The sequence below is a fragment of the Phoenix dactylifera genome, chromosome 9 (assembly GCF_009389715.1).
Source record: "Phoenix dactylifera cultivar Barhee BC4 chromosome 9, palm_55x_up_171113_PBpolish2nd_filt_p, whole genome shotgun sequence".
Classification (NCBI taxonomy): Eukaryota; Viridiplantae; Streptophyta; class Magnoliopsida; order Arecales; family Arecaceae; genus Phoenix; species Phoenix dactylifera.
In genome coordinates, this window is record NC_052400.1 from 3,582,118 (window position 1) to 3,607,419 (window position 25,302).

The 25,302-nt window shown below is 38.8% G+C and overlaps 1 protein-coding gene across 2 annotated transcripts in view; it reads right to left on the reverse strand.

The window, feature by feature from the left end:
- Nucleotides 1-442: 442 nt before the first annotated feature.
- The window catches only part of LOC103696660 (delta(14)-sterol reductase), a 42,002-nt gene continuing 17,142 nt past the window's right edge, over nucleotides 443-25,302 (reverse strand). For both annotated transcript variants that reach the window (XM_008778344.4, XM_008778345.4), the window contains exons 5-14: nucleotides 19,375-19,431; nucleotides 17,842-17,933; nucleotides 14,732-14,779; nucleotides 8,893-9,013; nucleotides 8,762-8,808; nucleotides 3,626-3,707; nucleotides 2,623-2,699; nucleotides 2,374-2,493; nucleotides 989-1,063; nucleotides 443-914 (exon numbers count right to left, since the gene is read on the reverse strand). In XM_008778344.4, coding sequence (XP_008776566.2) covers nucleotides 761-914; nucleotides 989-1,063; nucleotides 2,374-2,493; nucleotides 2,623-2,699; nucleotides 3,626-3,707; nucleotides 8,762-8,808; nucleotides 8,893-9,013; nucleotides 14,732-14,779; nucleotides 17,842-17,933; nucleotides 19,375-19,431 — 873 coding nt within the window. In that variant the 3' untranslated portion in view covers nucleotides 443-760. The remainder of the gene's footprint in view (nucleotides 915-988; nucleotides 1,064-2,373; nucleotides 2,494-2,622; nucleotides 2,700-3,625; nucleotides 3,708-8,761; nucleotides 8,809-8,892; nucleotides 9,014-14,731; nucleotides 14,780-17,841; nucleotides 17,934-19,374; nucleotides 19,432-25,302) is intronic.

Consider the following 25,302-nt stretch of genomic DNA (forward strand, 5'->3'; position numbering starts at 1 on the left):
TATCCTACGCAAGAAGAGTCATCGGCGCCGTCCGGATGCATCTCGAGGGAGACTCTTCGATGGTGATCGATTGGATCCAGAGGGTGGACAGGTTCGGTGACGGTCATCCGTTCATCCGTGAGACTAGGAGACTGGTTCAGGAGATGGGTGATTCTCATGCTACACATGTGTACCGAAAGGCGAACAGAGCTGCTGACTGGGTCGCCTCATACGTCGCCCGGCATTCCGAAGAGTTTCTTTGGACATCAGCAGCTGATAGTCCCACTCCATTATTCTCTTTACTTTCTTTTGATATGGCTGGATGTACTCAAGTTAAAGTTATATGAACGGCTGTTTTCATCAAAAAAAAAAAAAAAAGAGAAAAGAAAGACGTGAAAATCATTAGAAAAATCATTTTATACTACTATTCTATTTGTTAAACAATTCAAGTCGAAAACTAAAATGGAAGAAAGAACAAAGAGAAGTTTCCACTTGTAAAGGTTCAGAATTCTGGAATGGCATCGTATTATGTTGAAAATTAAAATGCAAATTCATAAGCAGACATTCGAGGCCACAAGGTGTCAGATTATATATTTGAAGAGCTCGAACAGAAGCAGCATCACAGATTAGAGAATTGAAATTCTTTTGCTTATTCTACGAGAACCCTAACAACTTGCAAGTATTCTGAAAGTATTCTGAAAACGACCATGGGTCATCTGGTGCAACTGTCTTCTGAAAGTATTCTGTTTGTTGAGCATGCACTAACAAAGAGCAAATACTTCTAATACACGAACGGTAGTATCCTCCATGGAACCAACTTGCAATATTCTGCCCAGACTTCCTTGTACTTCTGTGAACACCTTGCTTCGTCTCTCCTCTCCCTCCATATAAGTAGAATAAGAAGGTAGATAGGATAGAAGTACGGAATCACAGAACTGCAAGAGCCGTTAACTGTTACTTGAACTGCAACTATCAAGAACAATATGCAGATAGGGAGGGAGAAAATCACCTTGCCCCACAAGGCAAACTGAAAGAAAGTGCCAGCAGTAAATCTCCAAGGTAATTGCAATGTCTGGCAATACCCCTGCAAAAATGAATTAACACATTGAGAGTGACGTGTGAGACCATGTCTCCAGTTTTTAAAATCATATCTGGGTCCCAAGTGTCTAACAATATTAATATTTCTCATAGTTGCATCCACAATACTATAAACAATGTGGAAACATGGTTGAGTGCTGAATGCCTAATAGTTAGCCTCAATGAAGATGTCAAAAAAGTCATTGACTTATATTCAGTCAAGCTATTTTAAAAACCACACATTTTGCTTTCAAATGCTCAACTGCAAGGTTGACAAGTACTAGTCTGTTCATGGAAAAGCTATTTTTATAATCATTAACATACCATGTTAACTAAACCAACCCCAAATGCTTAAGCTAATATGGGAAGGATCAACAATGCATATTAGGCTTAACATCTATACTCACATATGGCCTGAACTACAAACCTGGAGAGATAACTGAGTCAAGACATACCGAAAACATGATAACAGAACCCAAATAATGAAATGAATAACTAAACTGGAAGGAATCAAACTCTTGACCTCCAGCAAACCTGAGTCCGACAATAGGTTAAGAAACAATAGAAGCAAGCAACGTGTGGCGGACTTATGTACTTCTCATTCGAATTTTAGAATATTTATAGTAAGTGTATATGAGCTTGTGAAGTTGGAGTTGGGATTTTATAACAATAAGATGGGGAGAAACTACCATGATCACAAAAATTCTGGTTATTGAGGTGTTCCAACTAAACTTGGTTAAAACAAATAAAATAATGCTTCAAATACCAAACTGTTTTATCTCTAATATGTTTTCTAATTTTCAAATATTAATTTATTGACAGGATCTAGAAAAAGAAAATTCAATGGGGTTCAGCACATTCAAACCTGTGATTATAAAATTTTGTACCGGCTAGTATGGGCCAGTACGAACCGGTCCGAGCTGCTTCCGGTACCTGATCCGGTACCAGAAGCTTTTCTTTGAAAAATCGGCTGGTACGACTGCCGTACCGCTCGGTACCGGTGACGTACCGGTGCGAATCGGCTGGTTCGCACTGGTACGTCAATTTTTTTTTCAAACTATAGCGCCGCTCGGTACGGGACCGGTACGGACCAGACCGGTCCGAGCTGCCACCGGTACGCCGACCGGTACTGGTACGACGGACCTTGATCCATATTATTTTCCTTTTTGTGGGATTTTATATTATTTATTTAAGATGGCGAATAACTATTACATGATTTTAACTATTAAAACATTTTGTTGGTAATGAACACTAAAAACAGTTGAGATAGCATTTATATCTTTAAAAATCTATTGCAATAATGTTTCGAGAATTTACCAGTAACCGGAAGCAAGCAACTTTCCTCCAATAACTACTGGTTGTTTACCCCATATGTGAGCTTTAGGGTTCTTCTTAAAAACATGTTTCTGCTTGTTGGCTCCCCTGAATACTCGATAACTGCATGATTCATAGGAAAGCTGATCAAAACATGAGCATACTTATAAAAGGAACTAGCACTCGAGACATAAGTGTTAACCCAAAAAGGGCATCAGATTTTTTAATTATAATGAAACAATATAATTTTACCCAATAATAAAAGTCAAGCAATTGGCTACCGCTGCAACCTTTGGTAGCTCCACTTTGTTTTTCAAAAGCCACCAACCCTGGACCAAAATATAGACAGAATAAATAAAATGAGAAATTTCAGTTAAAATTAAGCAAATTTTCAAACAGACTCAAGTTTAAGATGTTCCAAAAGGTTGGAAGTTCATAGACAGAAGTTGTCGCCTAGCTACACAGCAAGAGATGCTAACGGTCCTCAATGATGGGCATTATGGGCTTCATGCACAGAAGTTTGTTATGGATCTTTCAGTTTATCTTCAATGCATGGGCAGTGACGTTAAAAGACACATGATATGAAAGAAGTATCAAAGGAGCACATGTTTCTGAAAATCAATGCATTGGGAATGATGTGATATGAGGAAATTCTATAATCAGAGAAAAAATTAACTTTTCAAGATGAGAGAAAAATGAGTAGAAGTCCCGAAGGGTTTTGGGTCTGTTGAAGTTTCCAACATTCAAAGAACATCATAGGTATTATACATGGCTACATGATTTAATATAAAGAGGGGAGTGTGGAGGGGTTCCTTAGAGGATGAAAGTCTAGCTATCAGGGTCGATGGAAAACCTAAATCCAAAGCATTGTTTTTAAAAACCACTGAAAACTAGGACAGTATGACTGGTATCATACCATTCTACTGTCAAGCCGGCAACATTATCGGCACCCAGATACCAACACAGCTGTACCCGTACGTACCAATCTCACCGGTCTGTACCAATGTACACTGACATACCATAATGGTTGTACCAATCAGTACCGATGGTTTTTCAATTTTTCAGAATATGTTAGTTTTAGTACATACAAACAGTACCAGTACAGTACCCATACTGCACCTTTCTGATGGAAAAACGGCATGGGGTTCGATACTAGTATTTAAGAACTTGATTCAAAGATTATCGTCAAGTGAACTTTCTGCAAAAAATGTTATAAGGGCATGGAGATGTCATGGACAAGTTAAAATTAACTTGCCTGAATACTAAATGTGAAAGGGATGAAAACTAGATCTCCAAAGACCAGCATAAAGCCCAACCTTTCTGCAATAATGTCCCACCTATTAATTATAACCAAATTTATGCCGATTAGTTTCATAAATCAGATTACATTACAGATAAATCATAAGGAAAGGCAACAGCAAAGCAGCATTTATGCTATAATGAATGAAAGTACGAAATCATAGCCACACAGGATTAACTTTTAAAGATTATGATAGTGTGGTATTGCACATCAGCAAGTGATTGCATAACAGGCCCAAGGAAATGGCACAGAAGCACATTACCTCCGCAATTTTACATAAACGAGATAGTTTGACCTAAAGCTTGCAACTAGATACGGAAAATACATCAAGCTGAGTATGTTAAATTACACATTCCTTTAAATTCCCTAAATGCAGATCATTAAAAAAATAATGGAAAGAATATTAACATTGTTTTTATACTAGAAAACATCTCTTTCTAAGCTAAACCTCTAAACTTTCAGCGTAGAGTCAATTATGGAAGAATTGTTTTCTAAAGCCTTGAACAAATCAAAACTAGGTCAACATAATAAAATATAACATATATTTTTAAGAGAAAAAATAAAACTATATGCATGCACTCATAAATTATGAAAACAGGGAAATAATCAATCTCTTTGTTGTTCAAAGTGGCACAGGAACAGGTGTCGGAAGGTATCTCTGAAATGGTTTTGATGGCCTAATCTAGCAATCTTGCTTGTGATACTCACATGAGAAATTACAAAAGAGATATAATGTGTTCCTGCTATGTTCCTTCTCACAAACAATTTAACAAAATTCTAGCATAGCCACCAAAAGACTTCATCCATTAATTTGCTGCCAGACTCATCTTCTTTATTTTGGAGTCATAAACCTTTTCAAAATTATTGTTTACAAATGTTCCTCCTATTTGTATAATTATACTAAAACGGTGTCGTCTATATGCAGCATATTACCCGAATCCCCGGTTCTAGTACGAGAGTGGAATTGGTATAGATGATAAGCTTCTCAATGCTCTGTGTAATGTTATTTACAAGATGGAGCCTGATCCAGAAATCGCTGCGTCATGTATAGAAGAGGTAACTATGATTTAGCAGCATGTGTAAGTATATCAGATTTTCTATTATTAACATAGTACAACACGCTTCTTTTTCACCAACCAAATTATTTAGAGAGGGTAGCTATAGCTTTGGACGGCGACCAGCTGTCATGAGCAAGACAACTATAAATCCAGGTACAATACAAATCAGCAAGATATTTTTGCAGCTGAATTATCTTCAACTATGAGGTTGTCATATATGTAATTATCTTCAATATTTTTGCAGCTGAATGGCAGATTCATTTTGGCGGATCCACGAAAAATCTTAAGCAAATAGCTATTCGGATCCTCTTAAAAACGGTCTCCTTGAGTGACTGTAAGCACAACTGGTCTACTTTTGCCCTCATCCACAGCAAACAAAGGAATCGTTTGATACAAAAGCGCCTCAACGACTTAGTTTATGTGCACTACAATCTGCAGTTGAGGCTAAAATGCATTCAAAAGAAAGTGGAGCTCAAGTATGCAGATTCCATCTATAGAATTTTCACAGATGATGACGATGATCCTATGCTCGGCTGGCTTGTGAGCCAGCAACAGAAGCCCGAGCTTGACGAGCTCGGATCGCCTTGACGACCAGCCAGCTTGACGCAAAACGGGGGTGGGTGCTGCTGGATTTTTGGTGAATGATGGTTGAAATTGGTTGGACCAAAAGCTAATTTGGGTTAGGACGTGGAAGGAAAGAATTAGGCCTGCAATTTAGATCTGAAACCTAAAAAAATTTGATAATTAGGGCGTCAAAGGATTAGGGCTATTGCGTCAAGAAAGTGGGCGGATGGAAGGATCAATGGAAGGTGCTGCGGTTTGGGTAATATATGATAACTACGGGCTGAATAAAAGAGTCTCACCTCTATCCTAAACCCAATGATTTTCCGGCGTCTCACCGAGGAAAAAAAACTTTTGGAGTCTCACCAAAGGAGGAAGAAGCCTCACGCCTCTCAATCTCAAGAGCAATTGAAAACCAAAATTAATTATGAATTTTATTCTTCAACCTCCCCTTCATATAGAGTAAGAGGTTGAAAAGATAAGGACTCTTACAACCAGAATTTTAGGACTCCAACTAAATATGGACTATATTAAATCAAATTAATCATTTGACGAAATCAGCTAACGAAACCAGCTGACGAAATCAACTAACAAAATTTACTAAACCAACTAAGAAATCCAAATAACTAGGACTCTTTAAAGACACATGCACTAAGAGTCCAAATCAGCTAGAACTCTTTCAAACGACACATGGACTCAATGAACAAAACTCCAAATAATCTAGAACTCCTTATGGCGCATGGAAGAGAGTCCAAATCAACTAGGACTCTTCCCCAAATGCAACATGGACCAAATAGACAACTCCTAATCACTTTGACATTAGAGAGAATCTAGGACAACTCGACTTTGACCAAGTCAAAGACTCCACATCATGCTTTGATCTTCATGTCATCTAATTGCCACTTGGCACTCAATTACATGGACTCAATAATCAAACACAAATCAGCAAATTACAAACCCAAATTAAGGACCCAATGTAACTAGGTGTTGAAAATATTGGACCCATTATGTTTCGGGCACACCCAAGCGACGATCCAAACACGACGTGATGACTCGGGCTCCTGCTCCTGCATCAATTCTTTCCGATTGAGAAAAACTCGACTCCGTCGAGTTATGGCTGAAGAGCTCATGCAAATCTGAATTCTGGTGCGGAATCTCCTCTATCTTCAGCCATGTATAATCTGAAAGGGGTCGGTTCTTCCACTTCACTAAGAATTTCTGTTATCCTTCCTGGTGTGCCATAATATAAAACTCCTCCGATCGAAGAACCTGAAGATCTTGTTAAAAGTGTTGCTTGTACTCCTCTCAGCTTTGACTAAAAATCGGATTATTTACCTCGAAATCTAATGGCATCTCTTCTGAAATTTCAGAACCAACCGATGCTAATACGGTTCCATCTTCATGGCTGATCTCCGCTGAATTTTTTGAACTGTCTTTCTTAGGCAATTCTCTTGGAGTTACCTCAGAAAAATTATCTAAAAAAGATTCAAATTCAGATGAGATCACCCCCAAAATTTTATCTTCCATGCTGGCTTCCTCCTTGTCCTCAATCTTAGCGAGTCTAGGGAGAACTTCAGAGGAAGGAGAAGAAATCTCAGCGGTAGGGACATCATCAGATGGTGCTGCTGAATTTTCAGAATCAATGTCAAGATCTTCAAATATTTGCTGATCTTTAGTCGGACAAATATCAGCAAAGTGCTCTCGGCCACCGCACTTGGAGCAATCGAGTTTGCCTCTTCTTTGCGGCATGGGACTCACTATTTTTTTGCTGAATTTTGTTGTTCCTCTCTCCAAATATGTACCCCTATTTGCAGAAATTTCAGATCTTATGAATGAAGAAATAGCTCAAGTGCCTTTGTTGCTGTGTTGCTGTGGTTTGACATGACTACGACGTCGTAATTCTGTCTCCACAACATCCATCTTTCATGCTAAGGCAGCCATTTGATTTTGAACTTCATACATCAGATCTTGTAATCGTTTAATATTGTAGGGATAGTATTGATCGACATAGTAGGGACCATAATAGTAGGGACGACTTCGTCTCACTCATGTGGATCGATTTGCTCTGATACCAATTGACGCGGAACGAGGATGGGTGCTAAAGTTCGCCGTACCGGTACCGAACCCCGTACCGGTGTCGCACTAGTATGGGCGTACCGAATGTCGGTACGGTATGATATGCAGTATGCCAGGCGTACCGACATTGGCGTACCGATACCGGTACCCATCGGTACGGGTACGATATGCCCGGTACCGGGCAGTACCGACCGGTACAGCATACCATGGGTGCTACTGAACTTTTGGTGGATGATGGCTGAAATTGGTTAGACCCAAAGCTAATTTAGGTTAGGACGTGAGAGGAAGAGATTAGGCCTGCGATTTAGATCTGAAACCTAAAGAACTTTGTGGTGATTAGGGCGTCAAAAGATTAGGGCTATTGCGTGAAGAAGGTGGGCGGATAGACGAAGGATCAATAGAAGGTGCTGCGGTTTGGGTAGTATATGATAATTATAGGCTGAATAGAAGAGTCTCACTTCTATCCTAAACCCAATCTCACCTAGAAAGAAAACCTTTGGAGTCTCACCAAAGAAGGAAAAAGAAGCCTCATGTCTCTCAATCTTAAGAGCAAGTAAAAACCAAAATTAATTCTGAATTTTATTCTTCAACCTTCCCTTTATATAGAGTAAGAGGTTGGAAAGATAAGGACTCTTACAACCAGAATTTTAGGACTCCAACTAAACATGGACTCTTTTAAATCAAATCAATGATTTGACGAAATCAACTAACGAAATCAACTAACAAAATCTACTAAACCGACTAAGACTCCCAAATAACTAGGACTCTTTAAAGACACATGCACTAAGAGTCCAAATCAGCTAGGACTCTTGGTCCACTCTATAAAGGATGGAAGTAGTTCACTTTCGGGCTATAACTTCCAGCATGCTCATAAAAGCTAACCAAGTGGTCAATTGGTTATCCAGAATTATGGTGACGGTGGATGACTTGTACGTTTGGTATCCTACAATGAATAGGGCGTTTGAGTCATAGACAGAGACACTCAGGAGAGCAGACTTTGTACAAGCATTTTATTTAGGATAATCTAACGCCATTTGAGCTATTTAACAAGAGAATTACTATCGGGTCCTTATTGTTGTAAGTAAATAGAATGTAGCAAAAGAAATATATAGGTTAACCATTAGCTTGGGAAACTAATGCCACATATTTTGTATTAAAGAGAAAGTATCATACTTATGTAATAATTGGATGAAAAGGAAGAGAATTTTGTGTTACTATAAACCACCAATCCTAATATGGTTGCTAATTGCCGTGAGAAAACGATGTAGGGTGTGAAGAGTAAAAAGTTAAAATAGATGAAAAAAAACCAACAACCTCTTGATAAGTTGTGGTGATAGTAGCACTGAGAAACTAAATCAGATTCTTTTGCTTGTGGAGAAGTAAAAGATGTACTTACGTGGAGGTCATGAATTCCTCATAGAAGAAGTAGTCTGTAATATACAACTGCAGGAAAAAAGTAAGAAATAAATATCAGTAACTTCTAATTTTAGAAGCACCAATAGATTTAAAAATTAGATAGCACAATACCGCACAAAAAAGGTGGTAAAGGATGACTGAAAGGTTTGCAGTGCCAGTTTGATAGCTCTTCGCCAATAAAGAGAGATTGATTAATAACCATCCCATCATTCCAGCTCTGACAAAAAAGAATCTAGAAAAGGAGTAGGGTTCAAAATCCATTCGAAGAATATATAACATAACTGATAGTTACCTGTTACTATAAGTAGGCAGCATAACCTATATTTTCTCCATAATTTGCTAGCATGGAGAAAGAGAGGAGGGGTAAGCCAGAACACAATTTAGCTAACAATCTTCAATAGAGACTTTGGTATAATCAAGAATGGTAATATCCAAAATTCTGACAATTGTCACAATATCATAAAGGCATGTAACCACATTAATGGACAACAGAAGTTTCTCATCAGCAGTAAGTTCCATGTTAAGTTTTTCTACATTTAGGAAGTTGTGTTGATTTAAATAAGCAGCATACAGTTAATGCTCGAATGAAATAACAGGCTTGACCAGGATTCAATGCACTGGGACTCAAAGCCTGTCTCAAGCCTATGGTGGTGCAACAGCACAGTGAAAAAGTGCTTTCGTTGTTGTGGAATAAGAAACCTTCGTATCTTAATGCATGTATTTAATTTATTCGGAGCTATTAGAGCGGGATCCACTTTTTGGGGAATATGAGTCGAAGCAATAACAAGAATATTTCTAGTGGAACATCTTTCACAGGTCAAGCTAGCTGAACTAAACCCACCTGGTTAACAATTATCCCATTCCCAACTCATTCACATAATTGATTGGTAGATTGAGCACAAAGGTTGATGTTGTATCTGAATTCTATGGGCCAGACCCATTTTTTACTTACTCCTGACATATGCTCCATTTGGTAGAGCTTTTTGGCCCTCGAAAAAGTGCTTCTTCCAGGCCGAAAGCCCTTTTAGGTGATTTTGATGTGTTTGATAAAAAGTTTGAAATAATTTTCTATCCATGGTCTACCGTACTATCTCATACAACCTGGTATAGGGCATACTATACAATTCCAGATAGGAACCAGAACGAAACTCAAGTTTGGGTTAGTACAGATATTGCCCCATACCAAGGTGTTACGCCCCGTACCGAGGCGTGTATCGATCCATACCGAGGTGTGTATCGACCCATATCGAGATATACAAAGATAAAAACCAAAAAAAATGGTTAGAGAGTTGTTACGACACGAAGTGTGTACCGTACAATACCGAACCAGTAAGGTACTAGTATAATACCCAGTACCAAGATTGCGGATCTTATTTCTACCTCTATAAAACATGAAAAAAGTTTGTTGAGGCAAAGCTACACTTTGGAGCTTTTGGGCAAAACTCTACTTGAGATGCACCGAGAAGATATGTTCCTTTTAAAGAAAATTCCATGAAGATGAAAATAACCATGCTAACGGTTTTTGATAGTACAATATAATAACTATATAGTATACTATAATATGATATCATTTACTATAATACAATATAATAACAATATAATACAATATAATAATATGATATATAAAAGTATAGTATTATTCTAATAGTATAATAATATATTATAAGATTGTTATAAAAAGGTACAGTATTGTTAGAATAATATAATATATTATAAGATATAATAAAATAAAGAGAAAATTACTTAAACACCCCTCAAGCATAGGCCAGTTTCACTCTATGCCTCACGATTTTAAAAAGTTTCAAAATGGTCCCTAAAGTTTAATAAATGGTTTAAAGTGGTCCCAAGCCCCATCTGGTGCCCAACATCATAAGTCCATCAAGTTGGACAATTTTGCCCTTACCTTTGTTAACTATTTTCTTTTTGAGGATTTTTCAAAAAAAAGCCCCAATCCTTCCACTCTAACCCCTCCACTCCACTTTACCCCCTCCATTCTACTCTTCCCACTCCAAAACACTCCCCAATGCTTCCGTTCAACGCATTCCCCATCAAATGTTGTGCCTCTCCATCAACTATTGTGCCTTCCCATCAACCATTGTGCTTCCCCATCTACTGGCCCCCTCTTTTTTCCTCTATGCCTCCCCATCCACCATGCCTCACTGTCTGTTGTTCCTCCCCTCCACTTTGCCTCCCCTTCACCGTGCCTCTCCTTCGCTCTGCCCTTCCTCTGTGAACCGTCTGGCTCCTTCTCAAGCCTCCACAAAAGATTGAATTCAAAAGTTAGGAAGCTAAGCTTTTGTCCTTAATTTCTCTATTTTGGAATACAATGTATCTTCTATTTAAGGTTGTTGTTCTAGGCAGTGCAGAAAGGCTCTTAGTACTGCTCTCTATGATCAGATTATTGAGAAAATGTATTCCTTTAATTGATTCAAAGAATAGGATATAACTAGGATCCCTATCTGATTAAATAAATGTTTGAAAGAGCTGCCACAGGGGCTGCTGCTGCAGAGGCTAAAGATTATCTTAGATTATTAGATTCTCTCATTAAGAGCATAAACAAACATGGTTAGATTGTCCCTATGCTGCAGTGCTCTTAGGATGTGCTGCAATTGGCACTTTGAAACTTGGATGTACTGAACCTTTTAACCATGTTAATACTCGAAACTATTGTGTTCCACAGTGGTGAAACTGGAACTATTTTGCTAGCTCAAATTAGTATTGCGATGTTGCACCATAACAGGTGAATTTGATTGTATTTGACAATGTTGTGCTGGCCGAAATTAGTTGTAATTGAGATTGGAGTGGTATAATATTTTTAACCTTGTTGTAATTGACATCGGAATGTTTTGATGTGTGATTTCACTCTTTATCAGGTTTCAGTCCATAGTTGTACAGGCTGCAAAGAAAATATGCAGTGGTACACAGGGAACTCATTGACACTTTTCTGAACTTGAGGGGGGGAGTAAGTGGAACCATTGGAAAACTTTAAGGAGGTGATGTGCATCAACATTATAAACTCCAGGGAGTGCAAGTGTAACCAATGAAAACTTGAGGTGGTGTAAGTGACACACTTACAAACTTTAATTTAGCCAAACTGCATTGCATTACACAATTACCGCATGAAGTCCATTGGCCTCCTTGTAATAGTGATGAATTTGGTAAATTGGTGTGGAGACTAGACACATTTTACTTGATAGGAGCTTTGTAAAATATGCTTCCATTTTCTTTGTAAATGTATAATTTAATTGCTTCAATATGTTATTCCAATATTTATCAGGTTTCAGTCCATAGTTGTGCGGAGTGCAAAGAAAATAAGTAATCATATACGAGCTACTTATTGACATTTACTAAACTTGAGAGGGTGTAAATGGAACTAATGTCAACTTGAGAGGGTGTAAGTAACACAAGTAAAAAGTTTAATTTACCCAAAATACATTGCATGTAACGATTACCAGTACATGACTTCCATTGACGGACTTCTCTTGAAAAACAAGACAACGTCAACCCTTTACAGAGAACTTTCTAACCCTCTTCACCCATTATAGAGAACTTCCTATCCCTCTAACCCATTAAAGTGAACTTCCTAACCCTCTAATCCATTACAAGGAACTTCTGAAACTACCTTCTCCTATAGCATGATGCTAGCCGAGAGCCAACAAACACCCAGCCATCAACCATGAGCCAAGCACACAACAGTTGAGACATTTCTTGTTAGCTTTGTGAATCTGGAGCTCAATCTCAAGCTTCTTGTTGCATTGGAAAAGCCTATTGATGATCCCCTTCTCATGTGCAGAAGTGGGAGGATCATGCCATAAGAAATACCCACCTCCTATTCAATTATAATGGCAAGGATTGAATGAGCTTCAAGCTTGACTTCGAGCTCAGAAGTGGGGGCATCCATGGAAGCTCAAAGGGGAGATAAGCTTACCTCATACAATGAACATCCATAGAAGCACCGACTGGATTTGTCAACATCCATGATGTCCTATAAGCCCTTCTTCCGAAATAGCAAAACCAAACCAAAAAGAAAGAGGTACCTGATACATGGCTTGAAGAGGAATCATGCATTGGGCTTGATTGGCTTGGTTGCATGAAGAAGAGGTACATCAGCCTAAGCCAAACCTAACTCCCCCTCTTGGTGCCAAATAAATAACACCCATTGGGAGTCCACCAACATAAGGGTAATTCAGCCCTAAAAGGCTCATATGACCATTACATGATGAAATCCCGTGAGCCCAGATAAACGGAGATGGGCGACGACAGCACTTTGAACCACTTACTAAACTTCAAGGACCAGTTTGCAAGTTTTTAAAATCAAGAACAGAGTGGAACTGACCCAAACTTTGGTGTTTAAGTAATTTTTCCTATAATAAATTATAATAACATATTATCATACAATAATATTATTGTAATAGAATATATTATAATAATTTATTATATTATATAATTTTATTATAATATTATATTAAAATAATAATATTGTAATAAAATAATATTGTATTTTTATATAAATTTATTGTTTGTTAGTATTTAGATTAAAATATCAAAATAAATAATTTATAAATTAAGAACACTTTAAGATAATAGTTTTTGATAGTACATATAATTAGACAATTGAAAGCACTATTCAATTTCCTTTATTGCCATTTTCTGACACTAAAAGTATTTTCTCAATTTGGCTACCAAAAAGATGTTAAACTTCTTGAGGAAATAAGGACTTTAGATATGTAGTTATTAAATAGCAAATAGCTTTTTATCAAAAGCTCTACTAGTAAAAGATCTAGTACCTAAAGCAATGCTAAATGAGGCCATAATCTAGCATATAGGATTATTCTAGTCAATTCTAATTTTGTCCTAACCAGAGGCAACCCAATTTGGACAACTCGTTCTAGGTCTATGCTCTCATAACCTATCATCAAATCCAGATATTAAGCATGCATCAACTTATATTAGATAAGGGCCATTGCAATGGTGAAAGGCTTGGGCTGATTAGGCAATGCCATGGGTACAAGTCCTGGGGCAGCCACTTTGTACCAAAAAAAAAAAGCTCAAAAGTTAAGTCTGTCCCTAATCCACTCTCCCAAAATCCCAGATTGCTGAGATCATAACTAAGTAATGGACCTTCTTGTCAGCTTATTTTCAGATAGTCTAAAGCAAGATTCGTCGTCTCGGTACCGGACCCCGTTCCGGTGTCACATTAGCACAGTATTGGTACAGTACAATATGAAATATTTTTTTTGGTACGCCACCTGTATCGGGTACCGGTACCGAACTAGTACGGTACACCCTGAATCGTCCGGTTCAGTCCAGTACGGCATACCATAGTTTAAAGTTTATGGGCCAACTCTAACTTTTTTAGCTAATTTTGTGGAGTTATAGTTGAGCTAGTTCTGACAATTTGGTCAAGTTCAAATCAGATTAAACTTATGATAGGCCAGGTTGGCATGCAAGGAAGTTTCAAAATACATATTGAATAGGATAGGAAAAAACATTTTCAATCTGTTGCTGGCATACATTTCCTGGAAAAGATTGTGTTCATGGTGCTCCAAATAAAGTCAGATTTAAGTCAAACCTAAGGTGCCAGCTTATCAACCTGGTAGTCCTTGGTAGTTGGACCAAATGACTTGGGATCGAATTTTATCTTCGCCGGGTCTTGGGGGGTTAAGGGTGGTTGGTGAAGGGCCACACATAGGCAAATAAAATTCTTGGCTACAAAGTCACATGAATATTTAAGAGAAAAACCATAACATATTTATAATTATCATCATGGTAGAGAAGTTCCAATATTCCAATTGAAAATTAGGAAATAGGACTAGGTATAGCAAAGAATCACCCATAAGTACTAAAAATGCCATAATATATTTATGATCATAATGCATGATAAGGAGTTTCCATTTTCCAGTAGACAATAAGAAATAAGATTAGGCAAAGAAAAGAATGATTGACATACTTGAGGTCAATTCCCATAAAATGGGGATTGAGTTGTACGCCAAACCACCTACATCCCACAATTTTTAGATATCCAAGTTAATGACATCTTATATATCATAGAATAAGAGTAAACAACAAACATGCAATAACAATTATTGGGATTTTTGGGCTTGACAAGTAGCAAGAAACCAATAAAAATCAGGATGAAGAAAAGGAGACATAAAAACTCATATGATAATCCACTATTTTTATACAATGCTCATCATCTCAGAAAGCTTTCGAGGTATTATAACGAATAGGTTCATCATCGCAGAAAGCAATTGAGGTATTATAAAGAACAGCATTCTTATTTAAGGCACGGTTAATAAATCATCATTAATTCATTATTTATGTCTTTTAAGTCCACTAAACGCTATTGTTGTTAAGAATCCCCATGATCCAGAAATAATGCAGTTAAAAATTGAAGTTCTACGCTCTTTAATCCTCCTTTCATTTTGGGGACAGAAAATAGAGCATGATCACCTTAGCCCTTAATGCATCAAAGCCATCCTAGTCATTGCCCATGTGACAATTTTCTCTGTCATGGTAACTCCTTCCCCTTACCTTTTCACTCTCAACCATCTACAGGAATCTTAGACATTTCTGTCAGCTTGTCTACATAACATTGTTGCAAAAGGCAGACATTTTGTGATGCAATAACAAATCATCTGTTCCCTAAAATCACAATGTTACTGGATAGTGTTGCAGTTTCATCATGTGTTTATTCCACAAAATTGACAGCATGATTGAAATTGTCAAACTAAATTAGGCAAGATTCACTAGGGGGGTATGCCAAAAAGATGATGGTAAAGGATGGCAAGAATGGAAGTGAACAAGAAACAATATTAATGAAGATGACGGGCAGAGGGAACATGTAGCAAGCATAGAAGTAGCATATTTAGGAGCTTACACCACTAGGCCTATCAATGATTCAAGTCTAACACAACTCATCCTGACCTGACCCATTACCCAATTTTACCTGAATTCAACCCAATCAGGAATTTGCTTCCTCTCCTCTTCTGTCATTTTGAGACCCTAAACGTCATTGCTTCCTCCTCCCCGATATCATAAACCACTCCCCCACTCCCAATGGATCCCATGGCTCTATTGCAGCGACCATAAAGAGAATAGCCATGGCGATGGCTGGCAGCAACAACACCATTGGCCCCCTTCCAAACTGGCCGCAGCCGGCACTCCCATCTCTGCCACCAAGATCCACAATGAGTTCAGCTACCATGACTTCGATGTTACCCGCACCAACAATAACTTTGCCAAGCCTGTTCCGCCATCAACAAAATCGATGAGGTCTCCATCATCAACAACACCGCCATCGTCCTTTAGTTGCTTTGGCCTTAGGGCAGCAAAGAAGAGGGAGGCAGTCATGGGGAGAAGAGAGCATCGGAATAGGTGATTGATTGAGGGTTTTGCTCAAGAATGCACAAAAACAACTTTAGGTCAGGTTATTGGTTTAGGTCGGGCAGGACCATGTTCTGGGTTGGGTTGGTTCTTGACCTAACCCATTGGCAGGCCTAAGTAGAACGGATGATGCAATAAGAATTGTCAATGCTGGAAAAATGGGCTTGGGATTGAACTGCTACACAACAAAGGAAAGCATATATACCCTGATTGTTGTATTTTAAGAAAACTATCAGTTGGAAATTTGAGGGAATTTGGTTTCAAACAGCCTCAATAGTAGCTACCTTAATCGGCTGAACACAAGCAGGTAGACTGGTTCCTACACTAAAAGTACCTAATAATTTATATAATTTGTATATAGATATTGTAACTCATATTTGCACATCTACATCAATATATTAGATCATGAACACACACACACACACACACACGTCTGCATATGTATATGCATGTACATATAGGAAGCTAAGCAAAAACCATTAAGATATTGACACATGATTATCTATTTGCATGATAATTATGGAAACTTTTCTAAATTACTCAAGTCTCCATTTTCTTTAATTCTCCATGAAATAACTCAGTCCAAACAGCAGTGTATTAAGCAAAGCAAGGATTAGCATGTGTATACTCTTCCATCTGATAGATACATTTCCACTGACAACACCATGTAGGTTCGTTTCAATTAAAGAAGGAAACAGTAGATACTTTTCATTAGTTATTAAATAAATATAGCAAATATAGCAAAAAGATATGAATCTGGTTATAATAACAAAGAAATAGTACATAATTATGAAGAACATTTTTTTCAAGCTCATTAAAAGAACACTGCAAAAAGGACTGGCTTAAAAACATCATAGCTTGGGATGCATGTAGAAAGTAGGAACCTTAATGGGGTTGCCCAAGCACCTAGGTTAGCTGCCTTTGACAACATTACCACCTTTGACAATATTATTTCGCTGTCCCTTTATTAGTAATAAAGAAGAATACCTGCACTGACTATTTTTTGGCCCTTAATAGCATTCTGATGTAGTCTTCTTTTCCTCCCCATGTGGCCTTTTCTGATGTGGTCTTATTTTCATGTTTATTAATGTTAGGTTGAGAAGCTGGATTTAACAAATATAAGATGCAACTAGCATATAGGCATTGCAGACTATCAATATCCACCATAACATAATCCAACAAAAAGCGGCATAAAATGGGCTAAAAATTATTGGTTTTACCTTTCTACTCAGCACACTTTTTGAGATCAGCTGTGGCTTATTATAATTTTTATAGTAAAACCAATTACAAAATTCATTCAAACTTCAACACACCAGGGAATCAAAAGAAAATCTATATGCTCATAGCAAGGTTTGCCGCACCGGACATACCGTACTGGTACCGAACCAGTACACAGTATCGTACCATACCGACACTAGATATGCCTTGTTGTCTCGTACAGTACCCCACACCAACATTGTAATAGGATGGTACTGGCACGGGGTCCAATACCGAGATAGCAAACCTTGCTCAATAGCAATAAGAATATTTTTCACTGCAGAAACATATCATTGGAAGGAACTAATATCAGCTTTTCTTATTTAAAGAACAAGACACATCTGTAAGAAAGTTCTCCCATGAATTTGTAACTATAAGAATTTTAGATAACGAAGATAAACAATATCTCAGAAGTACCAGTCATGAATAAAGTTTCCTGTGACATGTGGTTTCAAAGAGGAACACTGACTACAGGACTTTAAGCCAGCAGCATACAGTACCAAACAAACCTGAAATGAATGAAGAACATTAAGAGATTAAGTACTAGCAATTATTTTTTCATCACTGACCTTCTACAAATCTCTTCCAAAGCATTAATTATTTTATAGGAAATATAGATAGAGCTCCAAACATTGAATAAATGCTTTTGAAATCAACATGTTTTGCATATCAGGATGGAATCATACAAGATACCAGCTTATGTGCTACTAGGAATATATGTAAACCAGTGAACAGCATAGAAGCTATGCTACTTTGACTCTTCATTTTTGATGATACATCACTGCTGGACATGAAAACAGCAATATTGCCAATAAAATCTTTGTTTTATCTCATCAAGATATTAGCATGTTAATGTTTTCTGAAATGTAACTATTAGGCTAGTCAGACACTTGAACATTACTAACTTCCACCAGACAGCCTTTTCCCTAGTGACATATAAATCTACAATTATAATAAGATCTAAAGCACCCAAGAATATGTATCTCTCTTGTATGAACAATGTTAACGAATTTACAGCTACTGACATCATAATGTACCACACTGCTTCGCATCTAGATGGGGACCTCTTATAAGCATCAAGCTTATCCCAGATGATTTAGCATCTGAGATTTGTTCCAAGAGTGCAACGTTCTATTGTTTTTACTTTAGAGTTATGGGGGATATTCTTGAAATATCCAAGGTGTATCTCTGGGTATCTTTAAATGACCTGTATGTGTCTGTACAAGCATGCCTACATGCAAAAAACAATGCAAACATGAATCATGAAGCTTAAAACCTTGGAATTTTTTCCAAATGTGAGAGCATCAAAAAAAGGAATTTTATTAATTGATACGAGCACAAACTTTTATTAGCATTCGTACCACAATGACATTGTTGTCCTCTCTGAAATTTAGGAAAATAAACACTCTCAGAATGCTGAAAAAATTGAAGCGCATGCAAGGAAACTGGTTATTCACTTGAAGCACACCAAGGAAACTGAAAATACATCACATTTACATTCTTTTGGCGAACCAGAAAAGATGCAAAACATTTGTTTTGTGTAAGAATATAAATGAAATAGTATGATGTGTAACAATATAAATTTAGATAACGACATGAGAATATTAATATGCTGTTTGTGTGGTGCTTGTACAATTGAGATTATGAAAAGCCAACAACCAACTCATAGGGCCAAATGGTATCTAGTGGTAGCAGCATGATTTTCCGCTTGCAATATATTTTAAGCTTTCATATTTAGTATACAATTGTGAAACTATAAGCACATAAATACTCCAATCCAGTAGAAAGAACCAGATATAAAACTTTTTCACAGCTTCCATGAAGATGAGCAGATGTCAGAGAGAAGCAAAATATGCCAGATCGTCGCATTGTATAGACATTACTACCAGATATCCAGATTAACAAATTTTCAAGCATAGTCATAAAATGATACTACATAAATAAACTTACAAAGAGGCTGAATATAAAGGTTGTTGACAGTAGCTCAACTCCTTTGTCTGCTATGACCTGTACTCAAGATCAAATAAAATTCAAATATTATCAGCGTGCATAAGTCACTTGTTGAAGTAGTCCAAGTTAAAGATCAGATATTCATAATGATGCACAGGCAATTTGGGCAAAAGAAAGTCTAAAATGAAGTTTTTGTATGTTTTGATTTCTAGTTACTAAGAGTCTTGTAATTAAGTCATTAGAAGAAGTCTAGATTTTCTATTTTCTAGAAATTTTTGTACTTAATTTTGGGCCTATTTTGATATGTCTTTGAGTCCTATTTTGAGTACGATTATCTATGGTGTGCCATATCATACTGAACCAAGCAATATAGAACGTACTGTATCCATACCAATTCGATACCGGTATACGATACGGGAGGCATATCGATACTCGGTACACTAAACTGGCCCTCATACTAGGTGTACCAACATAGCGACAAGGTGGCTCAAGTACAGGGCCCGGTAACAAGACGCCATACCTTCAGATTATCGTTTAAAGGTCCTACTTTGGGTCCTAGTATGATTATGAAAATTTTAAACTATTCAGAATTGTGTTTTGAAGATTTCACATGGTCCTAGTATTACAAACTTTATTATTTCAGGAAAGCTTTTATTAGCAAATTGTAAAGAAAAGTCCTTGTTCTTCTAGGAATTCTATTTTAGGAGTATAAAGGCAGTATACAGTTATAAATGGAAAGTTTCCTGTAACCGATTTCCATACTGCAGAGCTATATAAAAAGAAATTGCAGAACTTTTCTTCTCCTTCCAGTGTGTTTCTTTTTTTTGGTTTGTTTGGTTCTGTCTACTGCTTGTTCTTGCCTCTGGAACCTTACCACATTCCCTTCATGCAGGTTTTCTGCATTTATCTTCATGTTTCACATGTCATCTGAAATATCCAGAAAGCATGCTAATATCGTAGACCCATCGACAAAAACTTGTATATGCCAAAAGATCTGTAGTGGAGTGCTTCAGTGGCACTACAACATCGATAGGAATGCAGATCGGGATAAAAGACTGTAACAACATGAGGATTGGTGGGGATCTATTGAATAAAATACAGAAGAGATGAACACCGACTTTCTAGTTTAGAGAAGCGGGTGGACGAGTGCATCATTATCAGCCAAGTTTGAAGACTTTCTAAAGGTGAGTCTGGCATACCTTCTTAAGAAGAAGCTACTAATTTACAGCATCAAAAGAAGCAACCAGCTGTTCTTCCAATTTATAAACAGGATACAGAACAAGTTGATCATGGGACGCAAAGGAAGGGTTCTGAGTTCTGACACTCATGGAAGCGAACAATGGGTTCCAAGCACATGGGCAGCCGAAGACTTTTAGCCATAGATGGAACAGCAAACTTCTGTTAGGCGCAACCATAATTTTTGAGACATGTATAAGTCATTGAGCTCCGTGAGAAGCAATTGAATCTTTTGGCATGATGGAAAAAGGGGTTAAGTTGGACGTTCCAGAGTTTCATAGGAGGATGAATCCTAAGGTACTTTTAGATTAGCTATCAAGAATGGATAATTTCTTTTCTTGGCATTAATTAACTGAAGAGTAGAAGGTGCAGTATGCAAGAGAAAAATTAAAAGGGGCTGCTGATATGTGGTGGAACAGGGTCCAAGAAGCGAATAGAAGAAGCGGCAGAGGAGATAAGTCACAAAGGATACTATTGAAAGCATGGTTGGAGAAACTCTCCCAAACCGCCTGATTTGGGGCATCCCAAGCCATACTGGCGGCGGACCGGGATGGTTCTGGCGGCGAACTGGGACGGTTCCAGCAACGAAACCAAGACCAGCGACAGAGGGGGAGAAGGAAGACGAGGAAAAGAGAGAGAGGGGGGAGAAAGGGAGAGGAAAAGGAAGGAAGAGAGAGGCCGGCCGAGGAGCCACTACGCGGAGGAGGCAGAGGTCAGAGAGTCGTAGAGAAGGGGCTCCACATCCGGTCCCCTGTTTCGTTCAAAACAGGGGCCCGGAGGGGGCCCCTTTTATTTTTGCAAATTTTAGGTGAAAGTCAAGAAACCCATTATTTTTTTAAAAAAAACGGTGAAGTCGACAATGGGTTTGTCGACTTTCACTTAAAATTCGCAAAAATAAAAGAAGCCCCCTCTGGGACCCTATTTCGAAGAAAACAACGGGCCTGAGGCGAAGCCCCTCCTCTGCGGCTCCTCGGCCTCCGCCTCCTCCGCCCGGCAACTCTCCGGCCCTCCGCTGGCTCTCTGTCGGCCTCTTTCGTCCTCCCCCTTCTCTTTTTTTCTCTCTCCTGTTCTCCCTCTCTCCTATCTCTTATACTGTGTTGGATAGGGCCGGCATGACACGGCATGGCACGGCACAGGGTCGTATCGACTCGTTCTGCCGGGCAACTGGTCCAGGGCCCAGTACTAGCATAGCAAACGTTGATTGAAAAGATGATTTATCTAGATGGATTGCCATCCAAGCTTGTTCATCAAGTGTCACTAGCTTCAACAAGGACAAGACACGGTAAATGAGTGTATGGAAAATACTTTTGAACTCTGTATGAGTGGACTTATATGAAATTGGAGATGTCTTAGCTAAATAGCAAGACTTTGATTGGCAACATAACATGATATAGCTGGATTCAGGCTAGCTGTATTATTTTTGGATCTTTTATTTGGTACTATTTAGTGGTTGCCTAAAGCCCTAGTTTAAGTGGCTGGCATGTAGAAGTTCTAATTTATAGTAGAAAGCATAGAAATTTCAAACTGCATGCCATGTTTGTGTGCAATATGTATCTGGCGCAGCCGGATGTGGCAAAAGATCTTCAACCTTAGATGATGGTGTTTCTCTCTTTTTTTTTTTCTTTTCTCAAATGATGGCAGCTAGGGTTCTGATGAAAAGGATGGTAACTTGTGGGATTGAAGTAAGGGGATTTGAGGTTGGATTGAATAGATTCAATTGGGTGGCAGCGGCTAGAAAGGAAAAGGCTGAATTGATTGTGCGGCTGAATTGTTTGGATTTTGGGGTGGAAACTAAAGTCTAAATTATGTAGATGGTATCGTGAATGGAATAGGATCTAGTGTTGATGAAAACTACAGAGAACAAGAAAATTAAAGTAGAAATAAAAAGAATAACTATTGGACTAATGAAAGAGTCTCACCTCCAAAAGATCCAACCCGCTGAGAGGAAGGAGTCTCACCTTCTTCTCCAATTTTACTTGGAGTCTCACCAAGCACGTAGAGGATTCTCTCCCCACTGAAGAACACTTGAATACTCAGGAATTTCTCAAAAATTTCGTGCTTTATTGATTCATCATACCTCTCCTTTTATATGAAAAGGTTGGCAAAAGATAAACAGAATTTTAGGAACTCCTAACCTAATAAGGACTTGACTAAATCTTTAAATCTGAAGATAAACATCCTAAACCACGTGCCAACTAAGGGTTGGACAAGTGTCACCACTATATTGTGTGCGGGTTAGAGTTTAAAAGGATAACTCCAACCGCATAGCAATTCCTAGTCCAACTAGGATTAGTCCCCCTTGCCACATGGTTCTTCTCCTACTACCACTAGGACTTCTTTCGTGGGACACATGAAGCAATCCCACACAATCTAAAACCCTTTCAACGCTTGGGAATCAGCCTAATTAAGCGTTGAAGACCCTAATCAATTGTGAACTAATTTCACTTATTACAAGGACTCAATCTCACCACACTTGGACTCAATTTCACTCTCATGACTCAACCAAATCCCTCACGCCCAAAGGGCTAGGATCAAGACTCCACGCCTAACTGAGGAAGAAAACTTGCGGTTCAACAAAGAAGCACTTTTTCAAGTTGACAAAGCTTTTCTGATCTGAGGGTATGAAGCACTTGGCGAAGATGTTGCTGGTGTTCCACACGGCTGCGACTGAAAATCAATAATATCATCAAAATAAACAACTACAAAGCACCCAATGTACAATTACCGCACTTGATTCATGACTCGCATGAAGGTGCTTGGCGCATTAGAGAGACCAAAGGGCATAACCATCCATTCGAAGAGTCCATCCTTGGTCTTGAACGCTGTTTTTCACTCATCCCCATATCTGATTCTGATCAGGTGGTAGCCGCTTAGAAGGTCCAACTTCGAAAAGATGATGGCTCCATGCAACAAATCCAGCATGTCGTCAAGCTGCGGGATCGAAAAAGGTACTTCACTATAATCTTGTTGATTACCCTGCTGTCCACGCACATCCTCCATGAACCATCCTTCTTGGGAGTAAGTAGAGCCGAGACAGCACATGGGCTGAGGCTCTCTCAGATGAATCCCATGTCTAGCGGCTCCTGGACTTGGCACTGAAGTTCAACATGCTCTCTTGCATTCAGCCGGTATGCAGGGAGATTTGGCAAGCTTGATCCGGGCACCAAGTCGATGGCGTGCTGGATATCCCTCATTGGAGGAAGCTCCTTGGGGAGTTCCTCAGGGGTCACATCAGAAAACTCATCTAGGATGGTCTTGAAATCAACAGGCACAACTTTTTAAAATTTGGACTCAACATCCCTAGACACTAATGCATACATGATGCCCGATTCTTGGCTACACGCTTCAAACTTCCTCATGTTTAAAAGTTAAAACCCTTTGGATTATCAGATTTCCAGAGGTGAAACCATCAATCCTCAGAGGTTTTAATACAATTTTCTTATGGCCAACAAACAATGAATAACAATGGGTCCGTCCATCATACATAACACTACGATCGTACAGCCACGGCCTTCTAAGAAGAAGATGGCACGCCTTCATTGGAAGAACGTCGCACCATACTTCATCTCGAAAATCTTCTCCAAGGAAGAAGCTGATCAGACATCTATGTTTTACTGGAATAGAGGAATCTTCAATCCAACTTACCCGGTATGGTTTCAGATGTGATACTGGTTTCAATTTCAGCTTCTTCAGCACATCGTTGGAGACGATGTTCATGCAACTTCCACTATCAATGATCAGATTGAGGGACTTGTTGGCATGCTCCACGCGAGTGTGGAAGATGTTGGTGCACCTCCAATCTTCCTCCACGTTCTTCTCTTGCTTACAGCCCGTAAGGATGCATCGTACAATGCACATGGAAAGTTCGGATGCTTCTAACTCCACCGCAGGGTTTTCTTTCTCATGTTCGTTGTCTCCCTCATTTCCTTGTTCATCAGCAGGCTAAGAAGGAGGTTGGGCTTCAGAGGACTCCATAATTTCGTCCTCCTCACAAACCAACGCGAAACATTGGTCTCTGGTAGGGCAAACAACGGCGAAGTGGCCTCTACCGCCACACTTGTAACATTTTGCAGGGTTTGCCCTTTGCTACACATAGGGGTTCCCAAAATTAATCTCCATGCGAAAAGAGGGGCTCGATGTCCTCTAGGGTGTCGTTGGGGTGGAAGACCCCTAGGGGAGAAGGCCTCAACGTCGGGCTCTCCATCAAACAGCGCGTCTGAATTTTCTGCAGGTTCAGCAACGTCCGGGCCGTCTCCTTCATGATTTTGCTCGGAGAACAGGCGATCCCAAACGGTGTCCACCTTCTGATTCAAGGTAGCCACTTGCTGGGTGAGTTCATACACGGCCTCAGTAAGTTCTCTTCATATTATAGGGGTGTCCATTGCAAGTGCTCATGGTGATCTTCGCTCTGATATCAAACTGGCGCAGCCCGAATGTGGCAAAGGATCTTGAACCTTAGATGATGGTGTTTCTCTCTCTTTTTTTTTTCTTTTCTCAAAGGATGGCAGCTAGGGTTCTGATGAAAAGGATGGTAACTTATGGGATTGAAGTAAGGGGATTTGAGGTTGGATTGGATGGATTCAATTGGGTGGCAGCGACTAGAAAGAAAAAGGCTGAATTGATCATGCGGCTGAATTGTTTGGATTTTGGGGTGGAAATTAAAGTCTAAAAATTATATAGATGGTATAGATG